At 35.3% G+C, this 27518-nt stretch overlaps 2 protein-coding genes across 5 annotated transcripts in view; one reads left to right on the plus strand and one right to left on the minus strand.

Annotated features, from left to right (window-relative positions):
- The window catches only part of MCPH1 (microcephalin 1), a 123854-nt gene that overhangs the window by 59882 nt on the left and 36454 nt on the right, over nucleotides 1-27518 (plus strand). The window lies entirely within an intron of this gene.
- The window catches only part of ANGPT2 (angiopoietin 2), a 52424-nt gene that overhangs the window by 23785 nt on the left and 1121 nt on the right, over nucleotides 1-27518 (minus strand). The window contains exons 2-3 of the mRNA XM_081943613.1: nucleotides 6383-6538; nucleotides 2072-2193 (exon numbers count right to left, since the gene is read on the minus strand). Of these exons, the coding sequence (XP_081799739.1) occupies nucleotides 2072-2193; nucleotides 6383-6538 (278 nt within the window). The remainder of the gene's footprint in view (nucleotides 1-2071; nucleotides 2194-6382; nucleotides 6539-27518) is intronic.

Genomic DNA, 27518 nt, shown 5'->3' on the forward strand with positions numbered 1-27518 from the left:
TTGACTTAATTGTACTTGATGTTGTTAGGCTGAAGGATACCCAGGTATTTGTAGTGATCTTCTTCATCCAGACTCTTGATGTTATTTCTACAGGGCATCATGATAACTTCAATTTCTAATTCATCTAAAATAGGAGATTCTGCCTGTAGTATACAATTCTTCATATCTGCTGATACTTGCTGCTTGCTATTTGCTGCTTTATTGCTTCCAGGGTTTCCTCGGTCCTTTTTTCTTGATCAGATATTTTTTTGGTTTTGTTCTTCAGCTTCTTTTCTTTCATCTATTCTAGCTTGCTTACATCTGATCACCACATGCTAATCTTATTTTCCAGCCTGACCTTCCATTTTAGTGATGCACCTTTTTTATTATTCTTTGTTGGTTTGCATCCTAGGTATTCCGTTATAACTGCAACCATGCTGTACATTAGTTGGTTTGTTGTTTGCAGTGAGCTGGTGCTTATGTTTGATATTGCAGTATTGGCGTTTTGTGCTAGCTATTCCTTTCGAACAAGCTTTGATGTAGGCAACTTTATTCTCTTGTTTTTGTGCTCTTTGGATGCTCAGTCTTTGTTTCAATGTTTTTTTGTGTGAGAGAGCTTTGTTCTTTCTGAGAAAGCAGAAGTAATGGTGCCTAGTTTGGAAATAAAAACTATTCAATATGCTGGCTTCCTCTACTGCTGACTCCCCCTGGTTTATCTGTACAGTCTGAGCTACTTTTGGCAAGGCTTCATTTTATTTGCCCTGGGTAGACCTTTGCAGTTCTTCCAATTCTGCTTTTGTGAATATTTTGTTTTATAAATTGATGTTGATCTGCTAGCCTCTGTCCTGTTATTTCTGACTCTGGATGTTGTTCTTTCCAGAACTGGTGCATTTTTTTTTCAGATATCCTTTTCTTGTTGATTTGTAACAACAGATCGGGTTTTTTTTGTTTTCAATCTTTGTATATTTACGATAGGTAAGCACCTTTTCTTCCATAGCCCTGCAGCTGCTGGCCCTAGTTGCTCAGCCAACAGTCAGTCCTGTAGCCCATTTTTCACCAGATGTTCAGGAATTCAAACTCTTGGGGGGGGGGGGGTTCCCTGTTAACCCTGGCAATGGCCAATCTGTTTTAGGTTTCTGTAAATTGCGTCTTACCATCTTGGGAGTGACATTCTTCATTCGGCTTCTTTGAAGAGATCTATCCAATAAGAATGAGTGTCTGACATAGTTCTTCAATTCCACAGAGCATGCAAGCTCCACAACCATGTTAAGGTAGTATCTCACTCAAGAATGTTTTAGTATTATTGTTTTCTAAACTAACAATGAAATCACTCTACTAATTTCACATAAAGGGGGGGGGGGATTTCCTAGTACAGGTAGTCTTCAACTTACGACCACAACTGAGCCCAAAATTTCAGTTGATAACAAGGCACTTGTTAAGTGAGTTTTGCTCCATTTTACTTGGGTTTTTTTTTTGCCACAGTTGTTAAGCAAACCACTGCAGTTGTTAAGTGAATTGCGCAATCATTAAGGGAATCCGACTTCCCCCATTGACTTTGCTTGTCACAAGCCTTCTGGGAAGGTTACAAATGGTGATCACATGACCCTGGCACAGTGCCCAAATTTTGATCATGTGACCATGGGAATGCTGCAACAGTCATAAGTGTGAAAAACAATAAGTCACTTTTTTCAGTGCCATTGTTACTCTGGGTTCTAAATGAATGGTTGTAAGTCAAGGATTACCTGTAACTGAAAATATGTTGTGAAATAAATTGAAATCCATTTATCCTTACTGTTACATTGTTTAAGCAAGCATGAAAAATCCTAGGGACATTTGAATTGTTTTCCACAAAATAGTTTGCTTGGTAATAAAAATCCCTCAGTTTTGGCATTGATGGACATTCAGTGAACACATTTTTTTTATTATCTATTTTAGTTTTTGCCTATTTTTATGCATTGAGCTAAATACAGTTTTGTTTTTATTTCATTTTCTTTTTGAAAGTAATGTTAGAGGATATTATAATTATACACTTCTTGTAGGAAAATTATAAATTAATTTCTATATTCATGAGTCAATTAAAAAAAATGGTTACCTGTTTTTTTCTTGCAGTTTACCTATCTCATTGGTCTGATCTGAAATCTGCATTTCTAGTTTGTTAGTTGAGAGAGAATGGGCCAGCAGTTGAAGCTCCAGTCGTGTTGTCTGATTTAACACCTACATTTGGAGGAGGGGAAAAATGAAGCATATCTGATCATTTGAAATAAATGACTATCAATATTGTAAAAATAATTACCATATAATCCCAAAGTACCTAAATTAGCAGAAAATAAACACTTTCTGAGATGTGTGTTGCTATACAGTCATAAAGCTACATGAACTTTATGCAGTCAACGTATATTCCACCTGTAATAACTTTTGTTTTAGGAAGGGTCTCATACACAACCAAAAACATATAGTATGTAGAAGCGACAATAAGTTAATTCTGATATGAATTAATTTAGGACACTTTTCAGTCTACCTCACTGGTGACAAAATGAATGGAAACCCTTCCATATAATATCTTACATTGAAAGGTGAAAAACAGTGGGATATAAAAGCAACATCCAGAACCATATGATTGTATTGCAGAAATAATACCATTTCTGAGTTGATTGTGAATTAGTAGACTAAAACAGAATGCTTTTGTAGTTTAATTCAGTTGTTTCTGTGATTAAGATGAATTCCAAATTATAGATTGAGATAAAGCACTTGCCCAAATGTAGCTGAACTCAGCTGTACTTGCAATGTTCTGTCAATAAAAGGTCAGTTTTATCCTGATGCTAATGTCAAACCTCTATCCTTTGCAGAGTAATTCTTATTTTAAATGCTTTAAATGAGATTTTAAAAAGGGAATATTGGGAATCAACAGTAGAAATTCAATCTGTCTACTTCATCAAGTATTTCATGGTTCAAGTCATTCCTCTTTATTATTTAAAAACAATATTGGGAATGTCTTTTTTCTATGTAATCACAGAGAAGTTTTATGGGTGCATGTAGTGAGAATCCATGTTCCTTTTTGCCAAAATGACACCATAGTTTCGGTTTTAATATGCTACTTTAATGACTGCTTCTTACCCCTTTTTTAAGTCTCAAGAATGACATCTGTTTTTAAGAATGAGGAAATAGAACTGTCATGTGGAGCTTTGTTTTCCGTTCTATTCTGCTACATGTTCTGCAGGTCCTTATTGTATTTCTCGCTGTGTATTTTTTTAAAGTTTTAATTCATCAAGATTTGGCTTCAGTTGGCAGGATGAATTTATTACTCACATCCTTCATGTTGAACAATCATTCAGGACATGATTTCACACTTAAGTGTATTTCCAAATTGTTGGCAAAGATTTACTTATTTATTTATTTTAAAGATTCTTAGGATTGTCTGTTTTGGTATCAGATTTCGGGTGATATGTGGCATAAGACAAATGTAAAGAAAAATAAACTTGTTATGTAAAACTAGTAGTAGTTTTACCTTAATAAATCATGTAATGCACTCAATTGATAGATTGTATAATATCTGGCAGTCATCTCATGAGGGCATTTCATAAACATGTGAAACACTCTCTCCTATGAGAGAAAGAGCATCTTTGCAAAAACTCCATTAAGAGATACAATACAATGCAATGCAGTGCAATGCAATGCAATGCAATGCAATGCAATACAATACAATACAATACAATACAATAGCAGAGTTGGAAGGGACCTTGGAGGTCTTCTAGTCCAACCCCCTGCCTAGGCAGGAAACCCTATACTGTTTCAGACAAATGGCTATCCAACATCATCTTAAAGACTTCCGTGTTGGGGCATTCACTATTTCTGGAGGCAAGCTGTTCCACTGATTAATTGTTCTAACTGTCAGGCAGTTTCTTCTCAGTTCTAAGTTGCTTCTCTCCTTGATTAGTTTCCACCCATTGTTTCTTGTTCTACCCTCAGGTAGAACTATTGGAGAATAGATTGACTCACTCTTCTTTGTGGCAACCCCTGAGATATTGGGACTCTGCTATCATGTCTCCCCTAGTCCTTTTCATTAAACTAGACATACCCAGTTCCTGCAACCATTCTTCATATGTTTTAGTCTCCAGTCCTCTAATCATCTTTGTTGCTCTTCTCTGCACTCTTTCTAGAGTTTCCACATCTTTTGTACATCGTGGCGACCAAAACTGAATGCAGTATTCCAAGTGTGGCCTTACCAAGGCATTATAAAGTGGTATTAACACTTCACGTGATCTTGATTCTATCCCTCTGTTTATGTAGCCTAGAATTGTGTTGGCTTTTTGGCAGCTGCTGCACACTGCTGGCTCATATTTATTATAAAGTTTATTTAAATGGTTGTCCACTAGGACTCCAAGATCCCTCTCACAGTTACTACTATTGAGCAAGGTACCTCCTATACTGTACCTGTGCATTTCAGATTTAAAGGATAAGGAAATTGATATAGAGGTTCTTTTTTTAAAAAGAGGTTATACCAAGGCCAAGATGCTGGAGGAAGTAATTTTTCAACTATTTGTGGCCCAGGCCATTTTAGCAAGAATCAATAGCTTACGTTGTCCTTAGAAGGAAACAGACAATTAATGAAACACTTTAAAAATTGGTCTTTATTTATTGAAGTTTCTGAACCATCTTTCAAGTTGGTCATGTCAGAAGGATATTGAAGTAACTTATAAAATCACTCTAATGCAGCCAATATTTATCACTACAGTTTTGCCTTTTGAACTGAGATTCTGGAAATTTTATTTTTTTAATAAATAGGTTTGAAGACTCCTGATTAGTCAACCAACTTACTATGTTTATTAAATAATGTTCAAAATTGATTTAGTTAATGGGAATCTGTTTTCTGGAGAAATTGGTCTGTAAAAGAACCTATTTGAAAAACCCATCTGTAGTTTAATTTCTCTTTCCTGTACCTGTAAACATCATGTTTAGAATGCTTTGTGTTCTATGCTTTGTAAATTATACAAAAATTTCCAAAGCGTTCAAAAAATCTGCTCTTTTAAAACAGTCAGCAGTTTGGTTCACTGTTTGGTTCACTGTTCAACATAAATGTTTCAAAAACATCTGTAGCTGGATACTAATACTTCGCGAACATTTTTCATTTATTGTGAGGTATGTAAGAAGTTTCAAATGAATTTATTATTTCAAGAATTCTATATTGTTTGTTCTGTAAATGCAATCATTTGTGGTTATCCCATATTAACCACAGTTTTGGATGAAATTTGACGAGATCTCTAATGAAGGGATACAAAGAGAGAGAGAAAGAACGAGTTTGAGTATGGGAATTTTAAGGAACCACAATTGATTTGGGACTTGGACATCAACTTGAAAAAATGTGACCATTTATTTTTCCTTGGCACTTCCTGTTATCCCCTAACCTTTCTCCCACTCAGTTTACTCTTTTCATTTATCCTTCAGCTAAATCATAACTGTTGAAATACTAATGCTTACCAAATTTCCTCACATACTATGTCTTACATAAAAGCACATAATTTGCGCCCGCCTAAGATTTGCTTCTGCATTGTTTGATGGGCTGTAGCAGATTTTTTTTTAAAAAAATCTGGATTTGGATCTGGATTCCAGTCAGTGTCTCCTCGGTTTCAGTTCCTTTTTATGTTAAGAAAAATGAGACTCAAACCTAAAGAAACATTTTCAAAATGCTCTATAAACAGAGAGACAATTTCCAGGGATAAAATCTCAAAAACTGCACTGATGTTAAGAATAGAATACAGTCATATTTTCCAGTAATGTACAATGCCTTTATTAGACATTCCTCGATATTAAGTCGGGTCCTTCTTGCTCACTTCCAGGTTTCTTTGCTTATAATCCAACCACTCTTAAGGCTGCAGCTATCAAACACAATCCCTAATTTTCTAAGGCCCCTACACTGCCCAAGTCTTTCTCACATAAGATTCTTTTCTCTGTCCAACTCAATTGCAAATAGATCAAGGCAAAAGATTTCAGTGTATGCTCATATGAACCCAGTTGAGGCTGTTCTCTCATAACAAGGGAATGAGTGATTTTAGAAAGAACATTTGAGCTGAGTTTAGTAATATAGTATTAGTATAGTATTACATACATTCTATATGTATATAAAATTATATGGGAATAGAAAAACATGGTTTATTCTAAGCAGATGCTCAGTCTAATATTTCCAATGCTGGAATGTATACAAGAAGAGAGGTGATCATTTTCCTCACAGATGCATTTTGAAAGATTATTTAATTACAGTCTTCTCAAATTCATTATTTTTATTTTTCCAAGGTTGCACATTTTCCCTTGTATTAGCCAAATGTTTCTCATGAAACTGCAGATTAAATGCTTTTTCAGGGCAAAAATATTACTCTAGCCGGCAAAACATAGTGCTCTTGTTACTTACATGTGCTTCGACATCTGTTAATTTGCGGGTCTGTTCTGCTGTTTGATTTAATAGATTTGTGCCTAATTCAATCATCACTGCTGTCTGATTCTGAACCGCATTCTGCTGAATCTCAACCATTTCTTTTTTCATATTATCTTGGATATAATTCTCAATCTGCATATAGAACAAAGAGAAGATATGTTACCTTACAATCCAGACACAGTTTTGACTTCTTTGTTGTTGTTGTTGTTGTTATTGTTGTTTTAAAAGGTAAATCAAATGGGGAAGTCTGTTGTAAACCACACAGACTGACTTTCATCCTTAATCTTCCTGAGCCAAATCTAGTACATCTTGTATTTCCAGTAGCCAATATAAAAAAGAGAAGAGATAAAATTAAAATAAAATACTGTCGGCTCTAATGTAATATAGACTATTAAACATTAATTATTATTTTGGTCTTCTTTTAAGGAAACTCTTATCATCATTTCTTGCTTAAGAAAAATGGAGACAGATTGCCTAAAGGAATTAAAGTAGATGATGAAAAGAGTTTAGATACAAAGTATGATGTGACTCAACATTGTGATACAAGTGTGTCCCTTTTTTGTCCGTGTAATGTTGGAGAGTATATATCTGCACGGATGCTTCCCGCTATTGTCACCTCTTGTGGCATTGGATCATTGTGCATTTTTTTTAAGATGAGAGTAATTTAGACAAAGGCTCAACAGTTTAGTCATCTTCCTGAATCAGAAGTTCAAATATGTAAGAATATCTCAAACCTATGTTGCTGAGATTAGACAAGAAGTCTGGTATGTTATTTGTACATTGTTACTCAACTTTCAAGCAAACAAAACATAAAAAGAGTGAGGAACAATATCTTTCTTCAAAGAATGCCAAAATAACCACTATTTCAAAATTATCTTGGGTCACGTTCTCATAAATGTTTCAGCATGTGTGGCCAACATCATATTCCAAGATTTAATGTTTTTTTAAAAGGCGCTGTTTATATTAAAAATTGCTTGGTGGGGTGTTTTCTTATAGACCCCAAATTCTTTGAAAATTAATTTTCTCACAGTCCCTTTTTCTTATGTCTAATACAGGCCTTAAAACTTTATTGTCCTCAGTCAGTATTTCAGTTGTTGGATTTCTTATCACTTTTCATCATTAAATTTCCTTCACCTCAAAAAATAGTTAAAATCTAATTCGTAATAGGAAATAATTCTTGATTTTTTTTTAATTATGTCCCTTCCTTTTTTCTTCCCATACAATATTCAACTCACTACTTTATGAGTAATATTGAATACTATATTCTCCCAATAGAGAACATTCTCTAATTTTATTTCCTCAAATCAGCCTTCCTAATTTATTGCCCTCCAGATGTATTGAGTCTCTAAATTCAATAATTTTCAATAAAAATTCTCAGTCGTCCAAGTAGTGTTGTCTGGATCTTCCAGATTCAATTATTCTTAAAATTGAGAATTGTATTTATTCCAGATAATAGCACATATGTATTTTTATTTGATCAATAAATATACAGATTATTTTTCTTTTAATATTCCTAAGATCAAATTTATTTCTATTTACATCTATTTACGTGTGTGTGTGCGTGCGTGCGTGCGTGTGTGTGTCTCCCCTATAAGAACTCTGTGTTGGTTTGGCATGTGAAAGAATGATTGATAGGCCCAAATCTATACTGTGAGCTTCAGTATCTAAGTCTGAATGTTCCTCATCCTAGCCCAAAACCTAGTGGCTGTAAGGAGCTGTGAATTTTCTTGCATTGTTGAAACCAAGACCCTAACTAATGTTATCTACAATCTGCTTGAAGAAATCAGCATTAATTCCATTTTTTTGCTATTACTTACTTTTATCATCATTGAACATTCATCAATTCTTCCTTTGGACTTTTTCTGATAGAATAAATTGAAACTCTCTGATATGATTGTTTCTCTTTGGAAGAATGTTAGTGAGACATTTAGTCTTAATTTAAGGAGTGAACAATGTGTAGTCTGTAGCCTAGAAATTAGGCCCACAACAATCATATCAATGACACTTCATGACAAATGCCAAAAATGCAGTGCATTTAATTTAATTTAAAAGGTGTCCACTAAGCTTAAAACATCTGTTTTATGTTAATCACCAACCCAAACCTGCTTCTCCCAAGCTTAACATCTTATCCCCTATCCTCTTACCATAGAATCCTCTGCCCCCTCATTTTCAAAGGGTGTGTGTGTGTGTGTGTTTGGGAGGGGGGGTTGTAAAATGTACCTCTGACTCAGGAAAGTGTTTTCTGCCTAAGATTTTAATGTTGTGAGGAAAAGAGTGCATATAATTAAAGATATAAAAATACTTTTTACTTAAATACAATATCATTCCTTGAGCACCAGTCTCAATGACATTCATCCATCATTTGAAAAGAAAAGATTTGCCAGTTCCTCTTTAAAATAAGACTGTTCCTGAATCTTGTGTACATCTATTTCACAGGGGGAAAAAATCAAATGCTAGACTAGCAAATTGGCTGTGCTTTCCCAGATATTTTTACTTATTCTTCATCTATGTGATTTATAATTCCACTTTAGTGCAAAATAACTAAACCTTCTCCTTAACAAGACTTAGTATTCCTTTTATTAATGTCGCCAGGCACTTTTGTACTTGGCAGTAATGACGATATATGGAATTCTCCATTTTTGCCTGCTAAATGCTACCCTTTATGAAGAACATATGTAAATGTTACAATACATGATGCAAATCATTTTGTAGAAGAAATATCTAGCCAGAACATTAATATATAGGTTGTGGCCTGAAGGCAATGAACTAGAGAAAATCCAAAGTGTTTGAAATTGGAAAGCTTGCGTTTTCTTTGAACAGTAGATCTCCTGCTGTCATATGGCTTTTCAAAGTCATGTTTGAAATTTCACTCCTTCACATGAAATCAGTTGTTCAATCTCCAGCCTGGGGCCAAGACTAAGAAATCTACTTTGAAGAATTAGGGTTCCTGTTTGTCTTGGATAGCAAATTTGGGAAGGTATGTACATGTATTCAAACAACATGTGTGTGCTTTTCCATTGAGACTATATGGAGATTGAATGTAGAAAGAAGAAACCTGAATGACAAAAAATGGGGAGATAATGCTAAAAGGAAAAGAAACAGAAACATTGAAAATTGATGGCAGAAAAAGTCCTAGTGGTCCATCAAGTTCTCCCTTTGAGTTTTTGTTTGCTTTTGTTGTTGTTGTTGTTATTCCCTAATTTTAATTTAATGATAAACATGTGTCTATCCCAAGCATGACTATGGGATGCTGCTATCATCATAAATGCATCATAAATAGCTACTAAGCAATCATGATCATGGAACCACAGAGATACTACAATGGTCATAAGTGGGAGGACCAGTCATAAGTCACTTTTTTCAGAACTGTCATAACTTCAAACAATTACTAAATGAATGGTTGTTATAGCAAGGACTACCTATAAATGCAGACTGCAGGTGCAATGAAATTTTTCACTTTGAATGGCCACTGCTGATAGTGACAGCATGATCAGATCTATTGTTGCTGGATTTGGGTGAATCAATATTTAATTTTTAGGCCTGGGCATATGTTACAAACTAATATCATTATTATATTGTATTTTGTCAATTTTAATAGTCTCTATTGTAATATGGGCAACTATATAAATTATTATATAGTCTAAATGAATAGACTTGCTTCAGAAGTCTAAGAATTTTAAAATATCTTCTACTATATATGCCAGAAAAGGCTGTGGTTGTCACAGCAGAATTAGAAGGATGTTTCTTTGGGTGAAGGCTTTTTAAAATCAGAAATACTTAACAATCAGAGCAGTTTTCATGACAAGAACTTTGGACTGCCCCTAGTACCTTGCCAATCAGGTTTATCTAAGAAGTTAAAAAAAGCTTTTTTAAAAGAACTAGAGTGTGTGTTTTGGTCTCTCTTTGGATAGACTTTTACTTTACTTTTATTTAGATTTTTAGACCGCCCCCTCTCCCGATAGGGACTGCCTTTAGAGCACTTGAACAAAGGTTATAGTAAAAATATGAATGTGTTAACATTGTTCTATATATTGTTATGATGAGTTGTATATTGTGAGAGTGTGCTACAGTAATAGGCTTGATACAGTAAGCTGAGTATGGATTTACTAGCTATAAACAAGTTGTGTGCCTTATAAAATCTTGATTTAGAAAATAAGAATTTACAATCCCTTCAGGTTTTGGTCTGTTTTCATTTTTGAAAGAAAAACATAATAATATAACCTCAAAGCATTCTCTGCTGCCTTCTTTTTTTCTTATGCAAAGCTAGGTGTTAAATGCCCAATAGATAACAAAAAGTTAACTACCAAAAGTTAAAAAATCTCACACAGGGAATTACATTTTTAAACAAGATTGTGCATCTATAGTATCATAGCAAGACCTATTTCAGAGTAAGAATGGCTATGAATAGGTAGTCTGCTAAAATGACGTATGTTTCTCAGAAATAATCATTTTAAAAGGAATTGTACCATTTTTCCAGATGATTCTCTTCAACTAGAACTGTCTAGCCCCAAGCTGATGGATGCTCACAGTTTTGCTCTTCTGTGAACATGTCATAATCTCCCATGCATCTATATTTGGTTGTCCTTCCCCTTTTTTTTAGCTTTCATTTGCCAAATTATTTGTTGGTCATGGTGTCCCTAGCAAAGCCAGTGAACTATTTGGAACTTGTTCTGACATTTGGATGTTTGGCTATTTGTAGTGATAGCCTATACTTAATGCGCTTTCAATAAGGACACTTGTCTAATTTAGTAGTTTTATGAATTGGTGCAGCTCCCTGTAGTCTCACAAAAACCATGTGTGATTGTGGTACAAAAGACATTTCACATTCGGGTTATGATTTTCATAAATAGCCGACAAGAAATGGAGGCCCTTGGTATCTTCCACCCTCCTCTAACAAATAGAGGCTTCCTACTCCCCAAGAAATGTTTTTACTGGACTAAGCTATCCCACAAATGAGAAAAACCTGAGAGTTCCCACGATTTCCAGCCCGGTGTCAATCACATCTTCAAGTCAGAATGTACAAGCCCTTAATAGGATTATATTATCATGGTAAAGTCAGTAAGCAGTCATTAATATTTGCAATCCCTTCTAGCTAGAATTTGAAACTTGTTGGTCTTCTTTCAATGTTTGCTTTTAGTTTATTTTATTTTTTTATTTTAATGCAAATCCCAGAGAGAGAAGCTGTAAATGTAAACATATGCAACAGAATCGGAAGTCAAAATCAGGAAAGTTTACAGAACGGAGAGCTTTTACCATGCTTTTCCCATTTTCCCTGATCCGTCCCTACCCATACCCTCTCCATGCTTTTTGATTTGTGAGCCTGTTCCTTGGTCTAATTCCAGAAGTAGCATGATTGTTTTCCACATGCCCTCTTGTCCAGTTAAGAACTGGAACAGTCATCTTACAACTGACAAATTAAGTGCAACATTCCCAATGTTCCATCGGGTAGAGCAATTAATGTGTTGGATTAGGAATAGGAAAATCTACATTCAAATCCCCATTTACCTGCAAAGTCTCTATGTGACCTGATCTCTCTGCCTAATTTGCCTTCTAAGATTCTTACAGAGCAGTAGCAGATTCTTCGTTGCATGTGACATGTTGTTCTTTTATACTGCTGTTAAACTTCCAAAGGAAAATGTATGATCTGGACTCCTTTTGTAAGATTCTAATATTAAAGACAGTGTGGGAATTAGCCAGTAGTGGCTCTGGAAATGTAAAAAAAGAGGGCTGGAAAGCATTACCACCCTGAATAAATTCACACGGGCAACAGGTCTTTCTGAAAACCAGAGATTTATTATGCAACCTGCCTTAAATAAATGTATTGGCTAGAGAAGTTTCGAGATGAGATATGAATTTGAGATACAAAAAGTGAATCAGCTTCTATTTTGAGAGATTGACAAATAAAGGGGAAGACGGGGAAAACTGTGTCAGATGCCCATAGATTTTGCTATTTCTGTCTTTCTCACTTGTTCTATGGCACTAATTCCAGCATGTCTGCACTACTTTGACAGAAGTAATATATCAACCACTTTATCTCAACATATTCTTAGGCTGTCAAAAGTTCTTGCTTCAGTATTTTTGAGTTACCTGCTTTAAACATTTTAGAAATAACTTTTCTAACTGCAGCTACAGCAAACAAAAATTTGCTATGAAAAAAGAAGCAGGTAGCACCACAATAATAATTATTCAGGTGGCACCACAATAATAATTATCCTCAATATATTTTCTTGACATTTTTCTTCAATATATCCTCTTACAATACAATACAATACAATACAATACAATACAATACAATACAATACAATACAATAGTAGAGTTGGAAGGGACCTTGAAGGTCTTCTAGTCCAACCCCCTGCCTAGGCAGGAAACCCTATACCGTTCCAGACAAATGGCTATCCAACATCTTCTTAAAGACTTCCAGTGTTGGGGCATTCACAACTTCTGGAGGCTTGATTATTTTATAACCATTGAAGATCAATTAGTATTTTTGAATTATGAAAGGTCCGCATTTAATTCCAGTCATAAGGAAAAGTTTGTGATGGTCCCTTTAGCTATGCTGTTTCAGAAGAACAGGACACATCACTGAGTTAAAATTAATTTAAGCCGGGGCGCAGAATTTGTGAACGTCATTGTGCCTTACATTATTTTTCCCAGTAATTGAACACTGGATTTTAAAAAATCAATATAATATACAACAATTACAAAATCCAATAGTTTTCATGCAGATTCTCTTCTGTATAAAACTAACTTTCAAGGGATTATACATTCAAATCACTTTGATTGGGAAAACTAATATTATTTTTCCCACTTTTGTTTTATGCTCTTTGACTGTTAGAATTTATTCCCGTCTACAACTTCTTTTAAAACATGATTCCAGTAAAAAGGATTTAAACATTTTGAATATGCAGGAAAATGAAAAGGCATCATACCAAGTACATAATTAGAGTCTGGAAAAGAGTCAAAAGTGGTTTGCAGCCTTTTATATTTCAGGCAGGAAGTCCCCGTAGATTTCTGTTGTTTGTCAAGAAAAAACAATCCTCTTGAGAATGCAGATGGGAATGCTTGGGAAGCCTACAGTATTAGTTTTATATACGGCCTGCTGTGAGCAGCTCTGTCAGTCCAGACCTCCAGCTAAGCTTGCTTCTCTTATCTCTTTTTCCTGTCAACAATTCTTTTTTTTTAAGGTGAAAGTGGTTAAATGAAGCCCATCTAAGTTGAGAGAGATTAGAGGATGGTCAGAACAAGAAGCCTAGCACATAAACCCTCCTGAAAGTAGAGGTGGGAACCAAAATTGCAGGATAAGAAATCACATTTAATGAAAACCATTTGTGTGGGTAATGAAAAGGAATGTTACTGCTTTTGAAGTCAAACATAGCAACTTATTTTTCACTGGTTTTTAAAAAAAAATTAGCCTGGTTTTCCTGATTCTAGATAATTGGTACAACTCCATCCTGGGCCTTATGGATAAGGACACTGGGTGAATCCAAACCTATTAGGTTTTGTAACGGCACTAGCAATATTTGCCTGAAGCAGAAAATGGTGGTTGCACTCAAAACAATTATTCTTAATGTAGATCAAAAGCTACCATGAGAGTTTCTTAAGCTTTCATACTTAGACATATGTCTGTCTGTTCTGTTTATACTTGTCTTTCAACACTGTCACTTTCAACAAGTGCCACTGGGCAGTTTACAATCAAAATGCAATAAATGTCAAAACACAAAACTGTTTAAAGATCGTAAAGATCTCTAAAAATATGTGTATTCCCTAAAATATTCCAGACAACTAAAGAGTGGGGATGGATGAAATGGGTTTTTGTTTTGATCTATATATGAATCTTCTTCACCGATATTTACTATAATCTATTATGCTAAATGTAACTTCTGTCCATTTTTCATACTTTATCCCTGCTATGCTGAGAAAGTGTATATGTACTGCCATTATTGCACTGCTGGGTTTTTTTCAAGAAATGAGAACAATGTCATTGCTGTCACTGGTTAAGTTTGGAATTATGAACATTCTCTAATTTTCTTGGCTATCAGGATCATAATCTCCAGCAACTGTTAAAAAATGAGAAGTTGCAATAAACTGAGCACTAATCTCAAAACTGAGAAAGTTTCTGAGAAAGCAATTGAACCAAGGTAGTATCCAACAAATTTAATAAACCACTTGTATTTTACTGAACTCCTCACCAGCTGTACATTTCTTCGTAATAAACAGATATGTTATATCTTCCTAGAAGTGAATTCTGAAATCAAAAGAATGTTCACGCAGAAAGGGCAATAACATCAATCTGAATCAGTATTTGAAATAAAAGGATATAAATAAAAAGATGAGCAGAGTTAAAGCAAAATTTACATTGAGCATCAAGCCAAAATAATTTCAACAGCCCATGGGAAATAGTTTAATAACGTAGTCTCCATAGATTTTAATAGAAAGCAATTTTATACAGGAACACTTCCTTATGGTTCAAAATCCAGTATTGCATAAGTGATAACACAATTCCCTATTCTTGTTTGCCTGCGGCAGACAGTGACTTCCCAATCCATTTTCTGCCTGGAGGATTAACCAGCACTCTAGAGCAGATTTCCAACAACCCCCAGGAAAGAAAAAGGACAACCCCCCCTTCCCAATTCAATTCTGCTGACAGATTTTACCCACTCAAATGGTGTCAGGCAGAAAGAACTGGAAAGAAAATGCCTTCTAACGCAGGACCCATAGGGTAAATCATGATCTTACACTATTTTCACAGCATTCCACACATTTAGAATGTTTCATTTATATTCTCCCTTCAACAAAATACTGTAAGAGTCAAGCAGTTCCTATCAGACAACTATGTCATCTTCACTGCATATTTTTTGTATGTGCCATGTATTGAAAGCTAAATGACCTTTCCTTAAATGAGAATTGGATTTCATTAGCAAATGTTTGTACAATTATGCTATCTCCAGTATTACAAATCATTAGCTGCACAGCTTTCTCTATACAACACGTAACAATGATTCCTGGATTTGGTAGTTGGCATGTTGTATATTTTTGGCAGAATGCATTTTTTAACAGGGAAAGCAAATTCTGTGATGGTCTCTATCATACAAAGATCTTTCCTCCCAGTTTCACATAAAGAGTTATTGGTGCTACAGTCTTTCTCTTTGAAGTATTAGTTAGTTATTTCATTAACTTTTATGTTAGTTGCAAAGTCGTGTCTGAACCATCGCGACCCCATGGACAGTGTTCCTCCAGGCCTTCCTGCCCTCTACCATCCTCTGTAGTCCATTTAAGCTCACACCGTCTGCTTCAGTGACTCCATTTCCCAGCATTAGGCTCTTCTCCAGTGAGTCCTTCCTTCTCATTAGGTAGCCAAAGTATTTGCGTTTCATCTTCAGGATCTGGCCTTCTAAAGAGCAGTCATACACACACATAATATTCACACCTGTTCAATAGTGGCATATTTCACTGTTAAGTGACCACGACTTGTGATTTTATTGCCAGCTTCTCTATTGACTCTGCTTGTTAGAAGCTGACTGAAGCACACAACATTGATCACAAGACTGTAGGGACGTTGTGATAGTCATAAGTGCGAGGATTGGACTAAGAGTACTTTTTAAGTTCCATTGTAACTTTGAATAATTGTTTAACAGGCAGTCAATAAGCAAGGACTGTCTGTACTGCATTAGTGTGTGGAATATATACAACTAAACATACTGAATAGTTAATCAAATAGATAGTGGTTGATAGTAGTCATTTTTCTCAAGTAAAATTAATGAGCTAATTCAATAACAATAAAAGATTGGCTTGAATGAAATTTGAGAGACCATCAAAACTCAAAGAACAAGAATAAAAACCTTTATGTCAATAATAGTACTAAGTCCATATTTTGATATGCTTTAAATTTATCTCAGTTGCTTCTTCTTGCACAGTTAACAGATCTTACAATCTGCATAGATGTTTCCTATGTAGTGGTTTTAAATGTCTTTAATGCCTTTGTGCTATGCATTCCATATACAATTTCTGGCCTGTTTCTAAAGTGTTGCTTAGATTCAAGACAGATTTCAGTGCTCATAAAATGATTTAAGCCTGCTGCATAGGTGCTTTACAAATACAAAAATAAATATTACCAAGAAAAATGACAAGATTCAATGTATTTTATTACAAAAGGAAAAAGAAAGCCCATGCTCCATAGCTTTCTCAGGGGAAAGCCTAGGTGAACCTGTGGCACATGGAGCCGTATTTTATGGCATGGCACCCCTCAGCTCTGGCGCGCATGCACGCACCAACCAGCTGATTTTTGGCCTTCTGGAGGACCTGGAGAGGCCATTTTGGCTCTCCCCAGGCTTCAGGAAAGCCTCCGGAGCCTGGGGAGGGCAAAAACTCCCCCCATGGGGGGTGTCACACATGCATGTGTGGGGGGCTGCACGCACATGCGCAGGTGGGGGGCGCACACACTTACACAATAGCACGCGCACACACAATTTTGGCACACCTTTAGAAAAAGGTTAGCCTAGGCAAACAGACAATTAAAATGTGCAGCAATTAAATATAAGGTGGTATATGGATATTTTATTTATATTTATGTTCTGCTCTTAAAGGAGGCAAGCGCCGCGGCTAGGCTGTGCAGACTTTTGGGAGAAGTCTCCCCTGACCTCCTCCCTCTCTCTTCAGTGGTCTCTTTCAGTAAAGTGCAAGTGCTAGAAATGTCCCCTCTGTACAATGCAGGGAGTCCAGTTGATCATTCCTTCCTTCTTCAACTCTCTCTACCCCAAGTCATTCTGTTCTTCTTTTCTTGCTGCCTCCCATGATATCCTCTTCTTGTGCTCTATCCTACAGGTTGCCCTGCACTCTCCCTTGTTTTCCCATCTACCATCCTTCACTTATTTCAGTTTTCCCATGCCTTTTCTCTTGATCTCTTGCTTGCCTACTTTTCATTATACCTTTTGCTTTCTCTTCATTAACACTACCAAGTTGTCCTGGCGGGCTAGAGTTCAGAATAAAGAGCAATGTGTTCTTTATTATATTTGTTGTCCCATCGCCTTTAATTCTATATTCAGTCAGAGCCCAGTCTGCCTAATATTTTATGCCTTCTGACCTCATTTACTTCTGTTTGATTGAGAAGAAACAAATCAAAGACTGTTTCTAGTTTGTTTATTTAATCATAAGACTTGCATATTGCTAAGTAGACTGAGGCAGCAAATGAGTGTTTGTAGCACTTGGCCCATGTCTTCACAGAGAATCATGACTTGTACAGACCTTCTTTAGTTTTTTGTCAGTCTTTTAATTTAATGAAAGTTTCTCTCTTTTTTCTCAGTATTTTGTTTTTGGTTTAATTAAAAAAAAAGCCAAGAAAAGAGAATTCTGTGCAAATAATAATTGTATGGAACTGCAAAAAAAGAAAAAAGAATCCCAATCCCATAATTCAAGCATTTTAGAAATCTGCAATAAATTTATCTCAGTACATTCTATCATGAAAACTGTGTTATAGTAATTCAATATAAGTCTTCTTAGTTCCTTTTAAATATAGCTTGGCATAAGGATTTGGATTGCATTTTTGAATTGGCAGTTTGTTCCCTTGGATTGTTGCAGAATATTGTATTATTTACAACAGTATAATATTCGAATATATAGTCTGTGGGATACATTTTCTAGGTAATTCCCTGACCTCTGGAGTAGCTTTGTGGGAATACAGGTGGTTGCGGCTCAGTAGAAACTGACCCAAAATCTTACAATCATGTGTCCCCAGAGAAGCTTTTAGCTCATGCCTAGAAGCTTTGTATACAAGCTCTAATATCTAATTGGAAGCACTAGTAGCCTTCATATATGTAGGTATTTGGGGTTATATGCTGCCTTCAGAGAACATTTATGTCCTTCAGGTCTCAACTAATAAGCCTAACATTCTAGTGTTGAAAGCAACGGAATTGTTTCTTCATTTATACATAGCAATTAAAACTAGTATTTTTGATTTTGCAAAAACTGGTACTTTTGATTTTTCACTGCTTGTGTTATAATTTCCAAAGAGTAGCCCTTCTGCTAATTGCCATAGCCAGCAAAAATAAAATAGTACTAAGTAAATTGATTTCAGAAACAATGTATTTTGAAAAAATATCCCAGCTTGCAGCCCATGAAAACACATCAGAAGATGCTAAGCTCCTGTTTCAAACGGTTCAGAACTATTGTTTGTTTGTTTGTTTTATTGGATTTATATGCCGCCTTTCTCCCAAAGGACTCACGGCGGCATACAGCATTAAAAAACACATATTACAAAAGTTAAAAGGAAATTAGAAACAATCCAAAAATCAAACCCAATTAATATAACGCTAACATTTTAAAAATTAGATAAAATTAACAGGCCAGGCCGGCTTGCGTAATAGCATGACAAAGTTCCACATGAGCTGATGAGAAATATCTCTATGTACATTGGTTTCTGCTAAGGATAGACATCTGTTTTCTAATATGAAGGAGGCTTTTATACTAGAGAGATTTGGAGCAACTTGCTCACACTAAGTGTATCTGTCCTTTTTGGTTTGTGTCTTAAATTTAGTCCATCAACTATTTGAACAGGCTAAGAAAAGAATCATTAGAATCATTTGGTTTACTTGAGAATATAAACACCACATCCAGATCTAGCAGGAGACAAATAACGCTTTGAACAGAGCTACTTGTTCATTGTTGTAAAGACAGAGGCTGATGCATTGAAATATATGAGACTATATTTACTGCCCAAAGAATTAAGATTGAAAACTAGATAAATCTTCATTCATGCCTATCATGCAATCTTTAGTTATAAGCTACTTATACATACGGTAAATAGCAAAGGTAGAATATCATGTTTCATTAATATGAAATGTGTAGGTAAATATATCTGATGATGCCACTCTTAAGAGAGTGCTAAATATTTGCTATTGGTTTTGTATTGGCTAATCTACATTTTCAAAGGATTCTTTTGATGTTTTGTTTTATTAGCCAAAGTGGAAAACATTGCTATCAAGGCAAGACATATTAATATCATGAGAACTAAATTTTACCATAGATTAGTAGTGAGAAAAGAATCAAACGGGACCTCCCGACATCCACCTCTATTTAACTAATTCCACAGTTGCTCTATCATTCAGATACACCAATTCCAATCCACTCCTGGCTAATATCTTCCATTCCCAGTGTTTCCCTCATCTCGTCTTGTAATTTCATCAGGTAATGATACGTTTGAATAAAATAAGTCAGACTGGGTTGCTTTCACTTTCAGCATAGAACTCCACACAAAAAGGTCTACAGTTTCTGTTAAGCATTATAATAACAGGTCTAATAACTATCATATGTATGATACATATTAATTACAATATTAAAGGATTTGAAAGGCTTGGGTTTTTTTTTTCCTTTGCTTAATTTACTTCAATTTACAAACCACGGGGGGGGGGGGGGGATAAACCAAAATAACTTTTGGTAATGGGCCAGTTTTTTAAATGAAAAATAAATATACCTTTTCTTTTTTTTAAAAACACCACATACTGTACACTTTATTTAACATTTCTGTCTATTCCATTAAATTAAATTTAACAAATCTTACTGCAAGGCAAAATGTTTATTAATAGTACTGTTTCATTTACTTCTGACTCTACTGATTACTATTACTGTTTAATACCAAAGAGATAGAGAGAGAGAGATTCATTTATTCATTCACCACTCCAGTCTAATGAGCTCTGAGCAATTTTACATCCAGCCCTTAAAGTCCTTTGGAAAAAGCTAGAAATTTCCTCAGCGTGTAAAGGACAATTAGAAACATGCTGTTCTATTTTTCTATGCAAGTAGGCAGAATCTATGGAGTTGCTGGCATAGCACATATGCTTTTAGAGTGCCAGAAGAATGGCCTTTTTGCTGCAACAGGCAATCCTAGCTATCCCTCTGGAATTCTGATAAAATCGTTTTGTGATTTATTAGAAGAGAAACACATCGTTCCTGGTTATTTATTCATATTTTTGAAAAGGAAAAGTAACACTTAAATCTTTTCATCTTGTAGAAAAAGAAGTATGCCATTCAGATTAATGTACTCTGTGAAGCAGACCAATGATTCATTAAGCCCAGTAATACCCGCTTTGATTTGCAGTGGCTTTCCAGGTTCTTGCCTACTTCCTAACTTCTTTAGAAGGAAAACTGGGGTTTAAAATGCAACAAAGTGTGGATGAGGCATGTCTTCTACCTTTATACTGAAGTCCTCTCAAGTTGTTACGTACTTAATACTTGCCTATTATCTGTCGGCAAAATATTTTCTGACACTATGTGTAATAAGGATGCTAAGGTTTGATGTCTTCTGACACATGTTCTAGGCCTAGAGTCTTCTATACTCCAAAGTCACATAACTCTGCTGATTTAAAAATAGTCATTGATACAATATGAACAGAGTTTATTTTACCATCTATCCAGTAAAATAATATGGCAGAGCTTCCAACCGGCCATTCATGACCACTGAATCAATGGGGCCAATAAGATACTATTTGTCTAACTGTTCTACTGGTAGGAAGGAATGGCCAAAAAAACCATTTGCTGCTCTTAAGAGAAAACCCTTTCACTCTTGTCGCTGCTTCTAAAGAAATGCAGCAGCACCCGGAAAATTCCATATTCCAAAGGTGATAAGAAGCTCCTTAAAGAAAGGGGCTATATTTATGTCAGCTGCAGCCAATAAGGAAATGGGGCAATGCCAAATGACTCTCCACTTGGAGGACAAATGAACAGATGACTTTGTAGCACCATCTTCCATGAACATAATGCCAAAAGAAAAGAATCAATCTTCAGAGACCCAAGTGAGAGGATACTGATCCACCATAGTATCTCTAGTAATCAGGACAGCAACAAGTGCTTCAGTTGTGGAAAAAGCTTCAATAATCCAGATACAGTACCTGCCTTCCAGTCAAAAAAGGCCAGGGATATAAGACAAGGGCTAAAACAAAAACCACTAGTGAGTCAGCTCATTTCTAGGCATCATTTATTTATTTGCTTGTTAAATGTACTTGCTATCTCACCATGGGGCTAGTCTAGTTTATAAAAAGGAAGAAAAAGGAAGAGTGTAAACAAGACAGAAGTAAAATAATAAAACAATAAAATAATGACAAAGGAACACAGTGATAATACTACTGTATATCGATATGATAACCCCAAAAGAGCAGAGCATAAAGGGGGAAGGGAGGTGGAGTCTGCCATCAATCTAGCAATCTTTATATATCATCCAATTCTCATGGCATCTGGCATGGCTGTCTGTCAGGAATTGTGGCACAAAGAAGAAGTACACCACAAGTCCAAAGCTAAGTTTTTATCGAAACCCTTCCTGGGAGGGGGTTGCTAACTATTGAGTGAGGTACTAGATCCAGTGCTAATAGAGAACAACAAAAAGAAGGTCTTGCTTGTGTCATATAAGAAAGATGAGTTCAGGACCACAAAGTAGTCTTTGTCCTACTTTGGACAAACTAGCCTTTTGGAGCTAAACAGGATATCTTCCCCTTTTTGTTTGGCAGTTTTTCTCAGAAGTATTCTCCACTTTTAGTCATTCCCACAAAGAGCTGGAACTAGAAAGAAATTCTGAATATCCAGCATCTCATCAAACAGAGAACTTTCAGAATAAGACTAAGAGAAACAGGAGACCAATTTTGTGGCACTGGTAGACGTGTCGGAAACATACCGCCATATTTCTATAATTGTCTGCAGTATCATTTATAATAGCAATCAATTTCAGTTCAGACCCCTTCAGATTGTTTTGGTATTAATCTCTAGAGTGTTTATACCAAAAGTGATGGCTACATTCATAAATAATCTGAGGATTCAGGATATGCACATCTGTGCATACCTTGGTGATCTACCAAATCCAGCACCCAGATCAGAATTGCCCGGAAAATCACAGCTTTATTTATTTATTTTTTTGCAGGACATGCAGAAAAAATTCAGAAGGTAATAAAACTGACCTTCTGTTCATTTGTATTCAACAGTTATAAAACTAACATGCTTATAGAAAATGATAGCTTGCCTAGATTAAATTCATGGGGAAGCATCTATTCCAAAACTCACAATGTCTCTTGTTGCTTTCCTACATTCAAATTGCCACCAGAGCATATCTCCTATCTTCCCATTGGTGTTTGAGTCCAGTTAATCAGTTTCTATCAGAGGACCAACCAGGTATTGGCCACTATCAGTTCCAGCCTGTTAATCTGAGCAGCTCACTTAAGGAATTATTTCAGGTGGTCAAATCACCTTTTTCCATCAACTGATTGGTGCTCAGAACAGTATGCTGCATCTGGATGCTCAAAATCCAAGAAGTTACTATACAATGGCAAGCAACTTGGCTTGAAAACTCGGCAGAAATCTCCCAACAATAGTTGTAGAATACATAAAGGGATCCACAAGTGTCATAATCAACTAGTAAGCCAACATAATTCTTTTTGGGGACAGTGAAAGCTGTATCCAAAGATATTCCTGCAGATTACAGAGAAGTGAAGAACACCAGCGATTAACTTATTTGTAGACACGCAACACAGGCAAATGCAGGAGAACTTATCAATGGAAGCCCCATCATCACATTTTCTCCAGTTCTGACATCAGTTAAAATGGCATGCAGAGATCAGTAGGTGAGGAATTAATTCATCCTTGTCATCGTACTATTGACCTGGTTTTTGAATGAAGGCAGACACCTGCAAATTTGTCAACAAACTCCATCTGCCATCTAAATAGCAGCCAACATAATTCAATTTAATTCTCATCTCTAAATACCCAACCATGTCCAAGTTGTATCAGATGACCGAATAGGATATTCCAAGGATATTGGAAGGAAATGCACCAAGCACAAAACACCAGGCGTTCCATTCTCTTAAATGATACTGTGGTATTCATTTAGATTTGTCCAAATAAGTTGGATAAGTTGTTTTAGTTGTATTACGTATTTTCTAAGCAGTAACAGTGAAAATAACACACAAATCTTGCAGCTGAAGGGGAGGTTACCTAAAGGACAGGAAGGAAATTCTGCTTTGGCCCTACCTGCTGTCCTGGCAAGTTCATTGTCTAGTGACCCAAAGGCCACTTTGCCGTAAATCCAACTACCATTTAACTGAAAACACTTATAAATCAGTACAATATTTTAGGATTCGGGAGTCCACGAGAAAAAAAAATGCTATGAAACTATTGACAGACATCCAGACAATATTGCTAATTAACCCTAGCAAGAATATTGCATATACGGCTCCATACAGTTACAACCCAACAATATGACTGAGGCAACAAGCTAGCAGTTGTTCAGCCTGTTTTCTAAAGTATGTGTTGATCTCCCAGAATGTTAACCTTGGTAATCAAATAAATGCCACATGCCTGTTATTCCTCATATACAAACTATGAATGAAAGTTAAAGCAGGTCTCACGGTCTCCTTAGATGTTGTTTCTCTCTGAGAAAGATCTTTAGAACATTCTTGCAAATACTTTAGTGCAATTGGAAGAATAATCAAAAATAAAAACTAGTATAGCTCACAAGTTGCTAGGATTACTGCCAGGTCAATTGTGTGTTATGGTGATAAAGTGAACTTTAAAAACAAGTAGAATCTTCTACAAATCAGCAGAATTCTGTTAATTCACTAACATGCTCTGAGCTGAATCTATGCTTAACTGCTAGCTAAATTGGATCCCCAACATCATACCTGCTGCTAGTCCTATCTACCAATATCCATACATTCAGTATAGACATTTGCAGTGTAGAAAACTAGGTATTTGAAGTAACTGTGTGAAAACTTGGGTGATCCAGAACCCTGTATGATCAAATGGCTGGTTCACTGATTATGCAGACATCAGAGATAAGGCAAGTTAGCACATGTGAAATCAGCAGTGGAAATAAGCAGTATGAAAAGTTTCCGTATACTTCGTTACTATTTCAGTCTAATGAGTGGGTTAAATATCTGACTAACATATGGAATTCACCAATTAAACCATTCGATAAATAAAATGCTAGCCAGTTCAATCAGGATAGGTACAGCATGAAATCTGTAGGTTTCATCTATGTGAGAGATCTTCAAATGTTGTTCTGCCACCCTGTAACTATAGACGAATAAAATATACAATGGTTCTTATGCAGGTTCATTGCTTATGCATGATAGGTAGGTAGGTAGGTAGGTAGGTAGGTAGGTAGGTAGACAGACAGACAGACAGACTGACTGACTGACTGGCTGACTGACTGACTGACTGACTCTTATGCCTGGGCATAATCTTGTTGTTGTTTTTTCATGATTCTTCGAAGTATAACTATTTCCATTGATGACTTCAAAATCCTACCATGGAACTTTTGCTACAAAGTCATTGGAGCTATCTACTCTCCTATCTAATAGGTTAAACTGTTTCTGCAAAATTGGATCTGGTACCTGCTTGCAGAATATTTATTAAATATAGAATATTTATTAAATATAGAATATTTATTACATATAAAAGATTCCCTCATTTTCTATTTCTAGTACCTAATATAACTTGTCCGGGAGATGGTAAAGAACAGGCAGGCCTGGAGGAACATTGTCCATGAGGTCGCAATGGATCGGACACGACTTTGCAACTAACAAAAACAACAATATAGCTTGCAACTGAGTTCAGAAATGGAATTATATTATCTGGTTAACTGTTTTAGAAATTCATTAAACAGTTGTTATTATTTAGCCTGCACCAGAGATTCTCAAACTTGGCAGTACCACAGCCCCTAAAATGAACAATGAATTTTGGGTAACTACCTTTCTTCTTTAAATAAAACTGATGATTTAATTGGGGTTAGGATTGAGAAACAGGTAAATACTATATACCATTTAATTTTAACATTAAATTTTAACCTAGATACAGTTAAGTATAAAATGTTAATATTCTTTGGCAAAATTGGTGAGACTAATACAGAAATTCCAGGATTTTTGCTTTAAAAAAAGTATGGTACAGAGGATTAGAAGCCCCATATATTTTATCTTTCTCCCAAAATGAGATTTGTTGAATTTGTTGAAATATATTGTCAGCTAGTTTTTAGTTTTAATAAGATATCAGAAATATTAGTACTTTTTGGTAGATCTTAAAAGAGGTTACACACATTTATACTAATAATAGTAATCTCATTTTAACTGTAAGAACATGAGTGCGCAATTGTAGTTTTCCAGGAACTTGTGAAATGTTAATTTTCTGTTAGTATCCAGGATGTAGCTTTGACATTGTCCAGCTTTCTATTGTAATGCAAGCATAGTGAATTCAGTCTCTTCCATTCAGACAGTTCACTGTCCATTCAGAAACATAACACTTCCTTTTGATGATTGATTCAAGATGGGAAATGCAATACCGCTTGATGATGCAGGCAACATTAGGAGCAAAACTATTATAGATAATTGATGTTAGAAAGAATTCAATGTAGGCAGTAGTAAAAAGTGCTTGTTCTCCCAATACAAAACTAATATTTACAAAAGCAGGAAGAAATCTACATTAATCAGATTTTCTGAAATAGAAGTGTTGATTTTAAATGTGTGTACTAGAGATCAGAAGGTTGCAAAAGGCTAAGTTGAACAAATATAAGCTAAAAAATTGTGAGAACTGAATGTCAGAAATGGAAAGGTGGCTCTCCAAATGTAGGACTGTAGTTCTCATGGCTTTGCTAAATTTACTGGCCATAAATAATTTCAGAGAGATTTACAAGCAAAAAGTAAAGATAATGGAAGCTAAATCCAAATAGTTTTAATCCATTTTTTTTTGTTCAGCTGACAAATGCACTGTGAGAATGTTGAATGTAACCCAGAATTTCCTTGGTTGTTTTTTTTATGTTGTTAGGCCACATTTTCTTTTTTGAAATTAGCATTTAAAAATGAAGCATAAAAATAATGTACATTAGTCTGCTTTTTTAAACAAACAGTGCTGATCTCTGCCATTTCCACTATACTGTACTGTATATACCATACAGCTTATGGTACAATCAAAATGCTCAGTTGCTTAGGAATATATCTCATTTATTTCAATAGGATTCCTCCTGAGTAAACATATATAGAAGGAGACTATTAAATAAACAACCCACAACACTTTAATGCTTAATTATTACACACATATAACTGAGTGTTGCCATTCAGTTATATTTTCCAATCACACAGTAGTCAACTGATTTGACAAGACATGAAGAATTCAGTTCCTGTATGCACTTTGACTACAGCAGCTATCAATTGCCATTCATAGTGCAAGCACAGTTCAAACAGACACCGTTAGACATTAGATTAAATGATGTGTGGTGCTTTTACAGTATTGTACGGTGTAGCTACAGATTTCTATATAACATATAAAGAAATATACTGTAATAAAACAGCAAATTAGAATTCTTATTAAACTTTCTGTGGAATGAGTGTCACCTACCTAACTGGGGTCTAGTTTTGAAAAAAATCTGACCCTTTTTTTTTTAAATTAAAGCACATGGGGAAATCATGTGACACATTTTTATTTAGGTTGACATCAGTGCCTACCTGGAAGTAAACCTTGCTGTAAAACAGACATCTTCAGTATTAGTCATATAATTATTATATTTTTAATGCAGGAACCTTGTTCTTATATCTATTTTATTATGCATACTTCACATTTCCCTGCATTCAACCAAACGAGTTACTGGCATAAAAATGTAGTCTGAGAAAATGTAATTTCTCACTACGCAATGTTATTTTACCAAGAAGAAGAATATAGTTCAATGTTCAGTAAGTATCCCTTGAAAATGAATCTTCTTTTGCTTAAGTTACTTGTCAATCATAGACAATTAAAATGTTGCTGTCAGATTATGTAGTTCATAGATCTGTTATTCCACAACTTGGTCAATGATATTCATATTTTGGGGATTATGACCCAAATGTTTTTGAACCTCAGATAGGGAAGTTACATATCTTTCTTTTTAGCCATATATACCCAGTTGGTTTTCATTCCTTACAACTGGTGCACAGGTAGATGTACTGTGCTTTCAGTTCACATCGTTTGCAGAGTGGGAATTGCTTGCTGATTTTCACTACATGAGATAGCTTTTAATAGGTTTTCCATTTGTAACTTGCTTATAATCCAAATCTAATTTAACTGGGACTAAATTTTGATGGAACTGAATATCTGAAAATGTGATGCCAGATAAAA

This window comes from Natrix helvetica, assembly GCF_964273705.1.
Source record: "Natrix helvetica genome assembly, chromosome: 2".
Classification (NCBI taxonomy): domain Eukaryota; kingdom Metazoa; phylum Chordata; class Lepidosauria; order Squamata; family Natricidae; genus Natrix; species Natrix helvetica.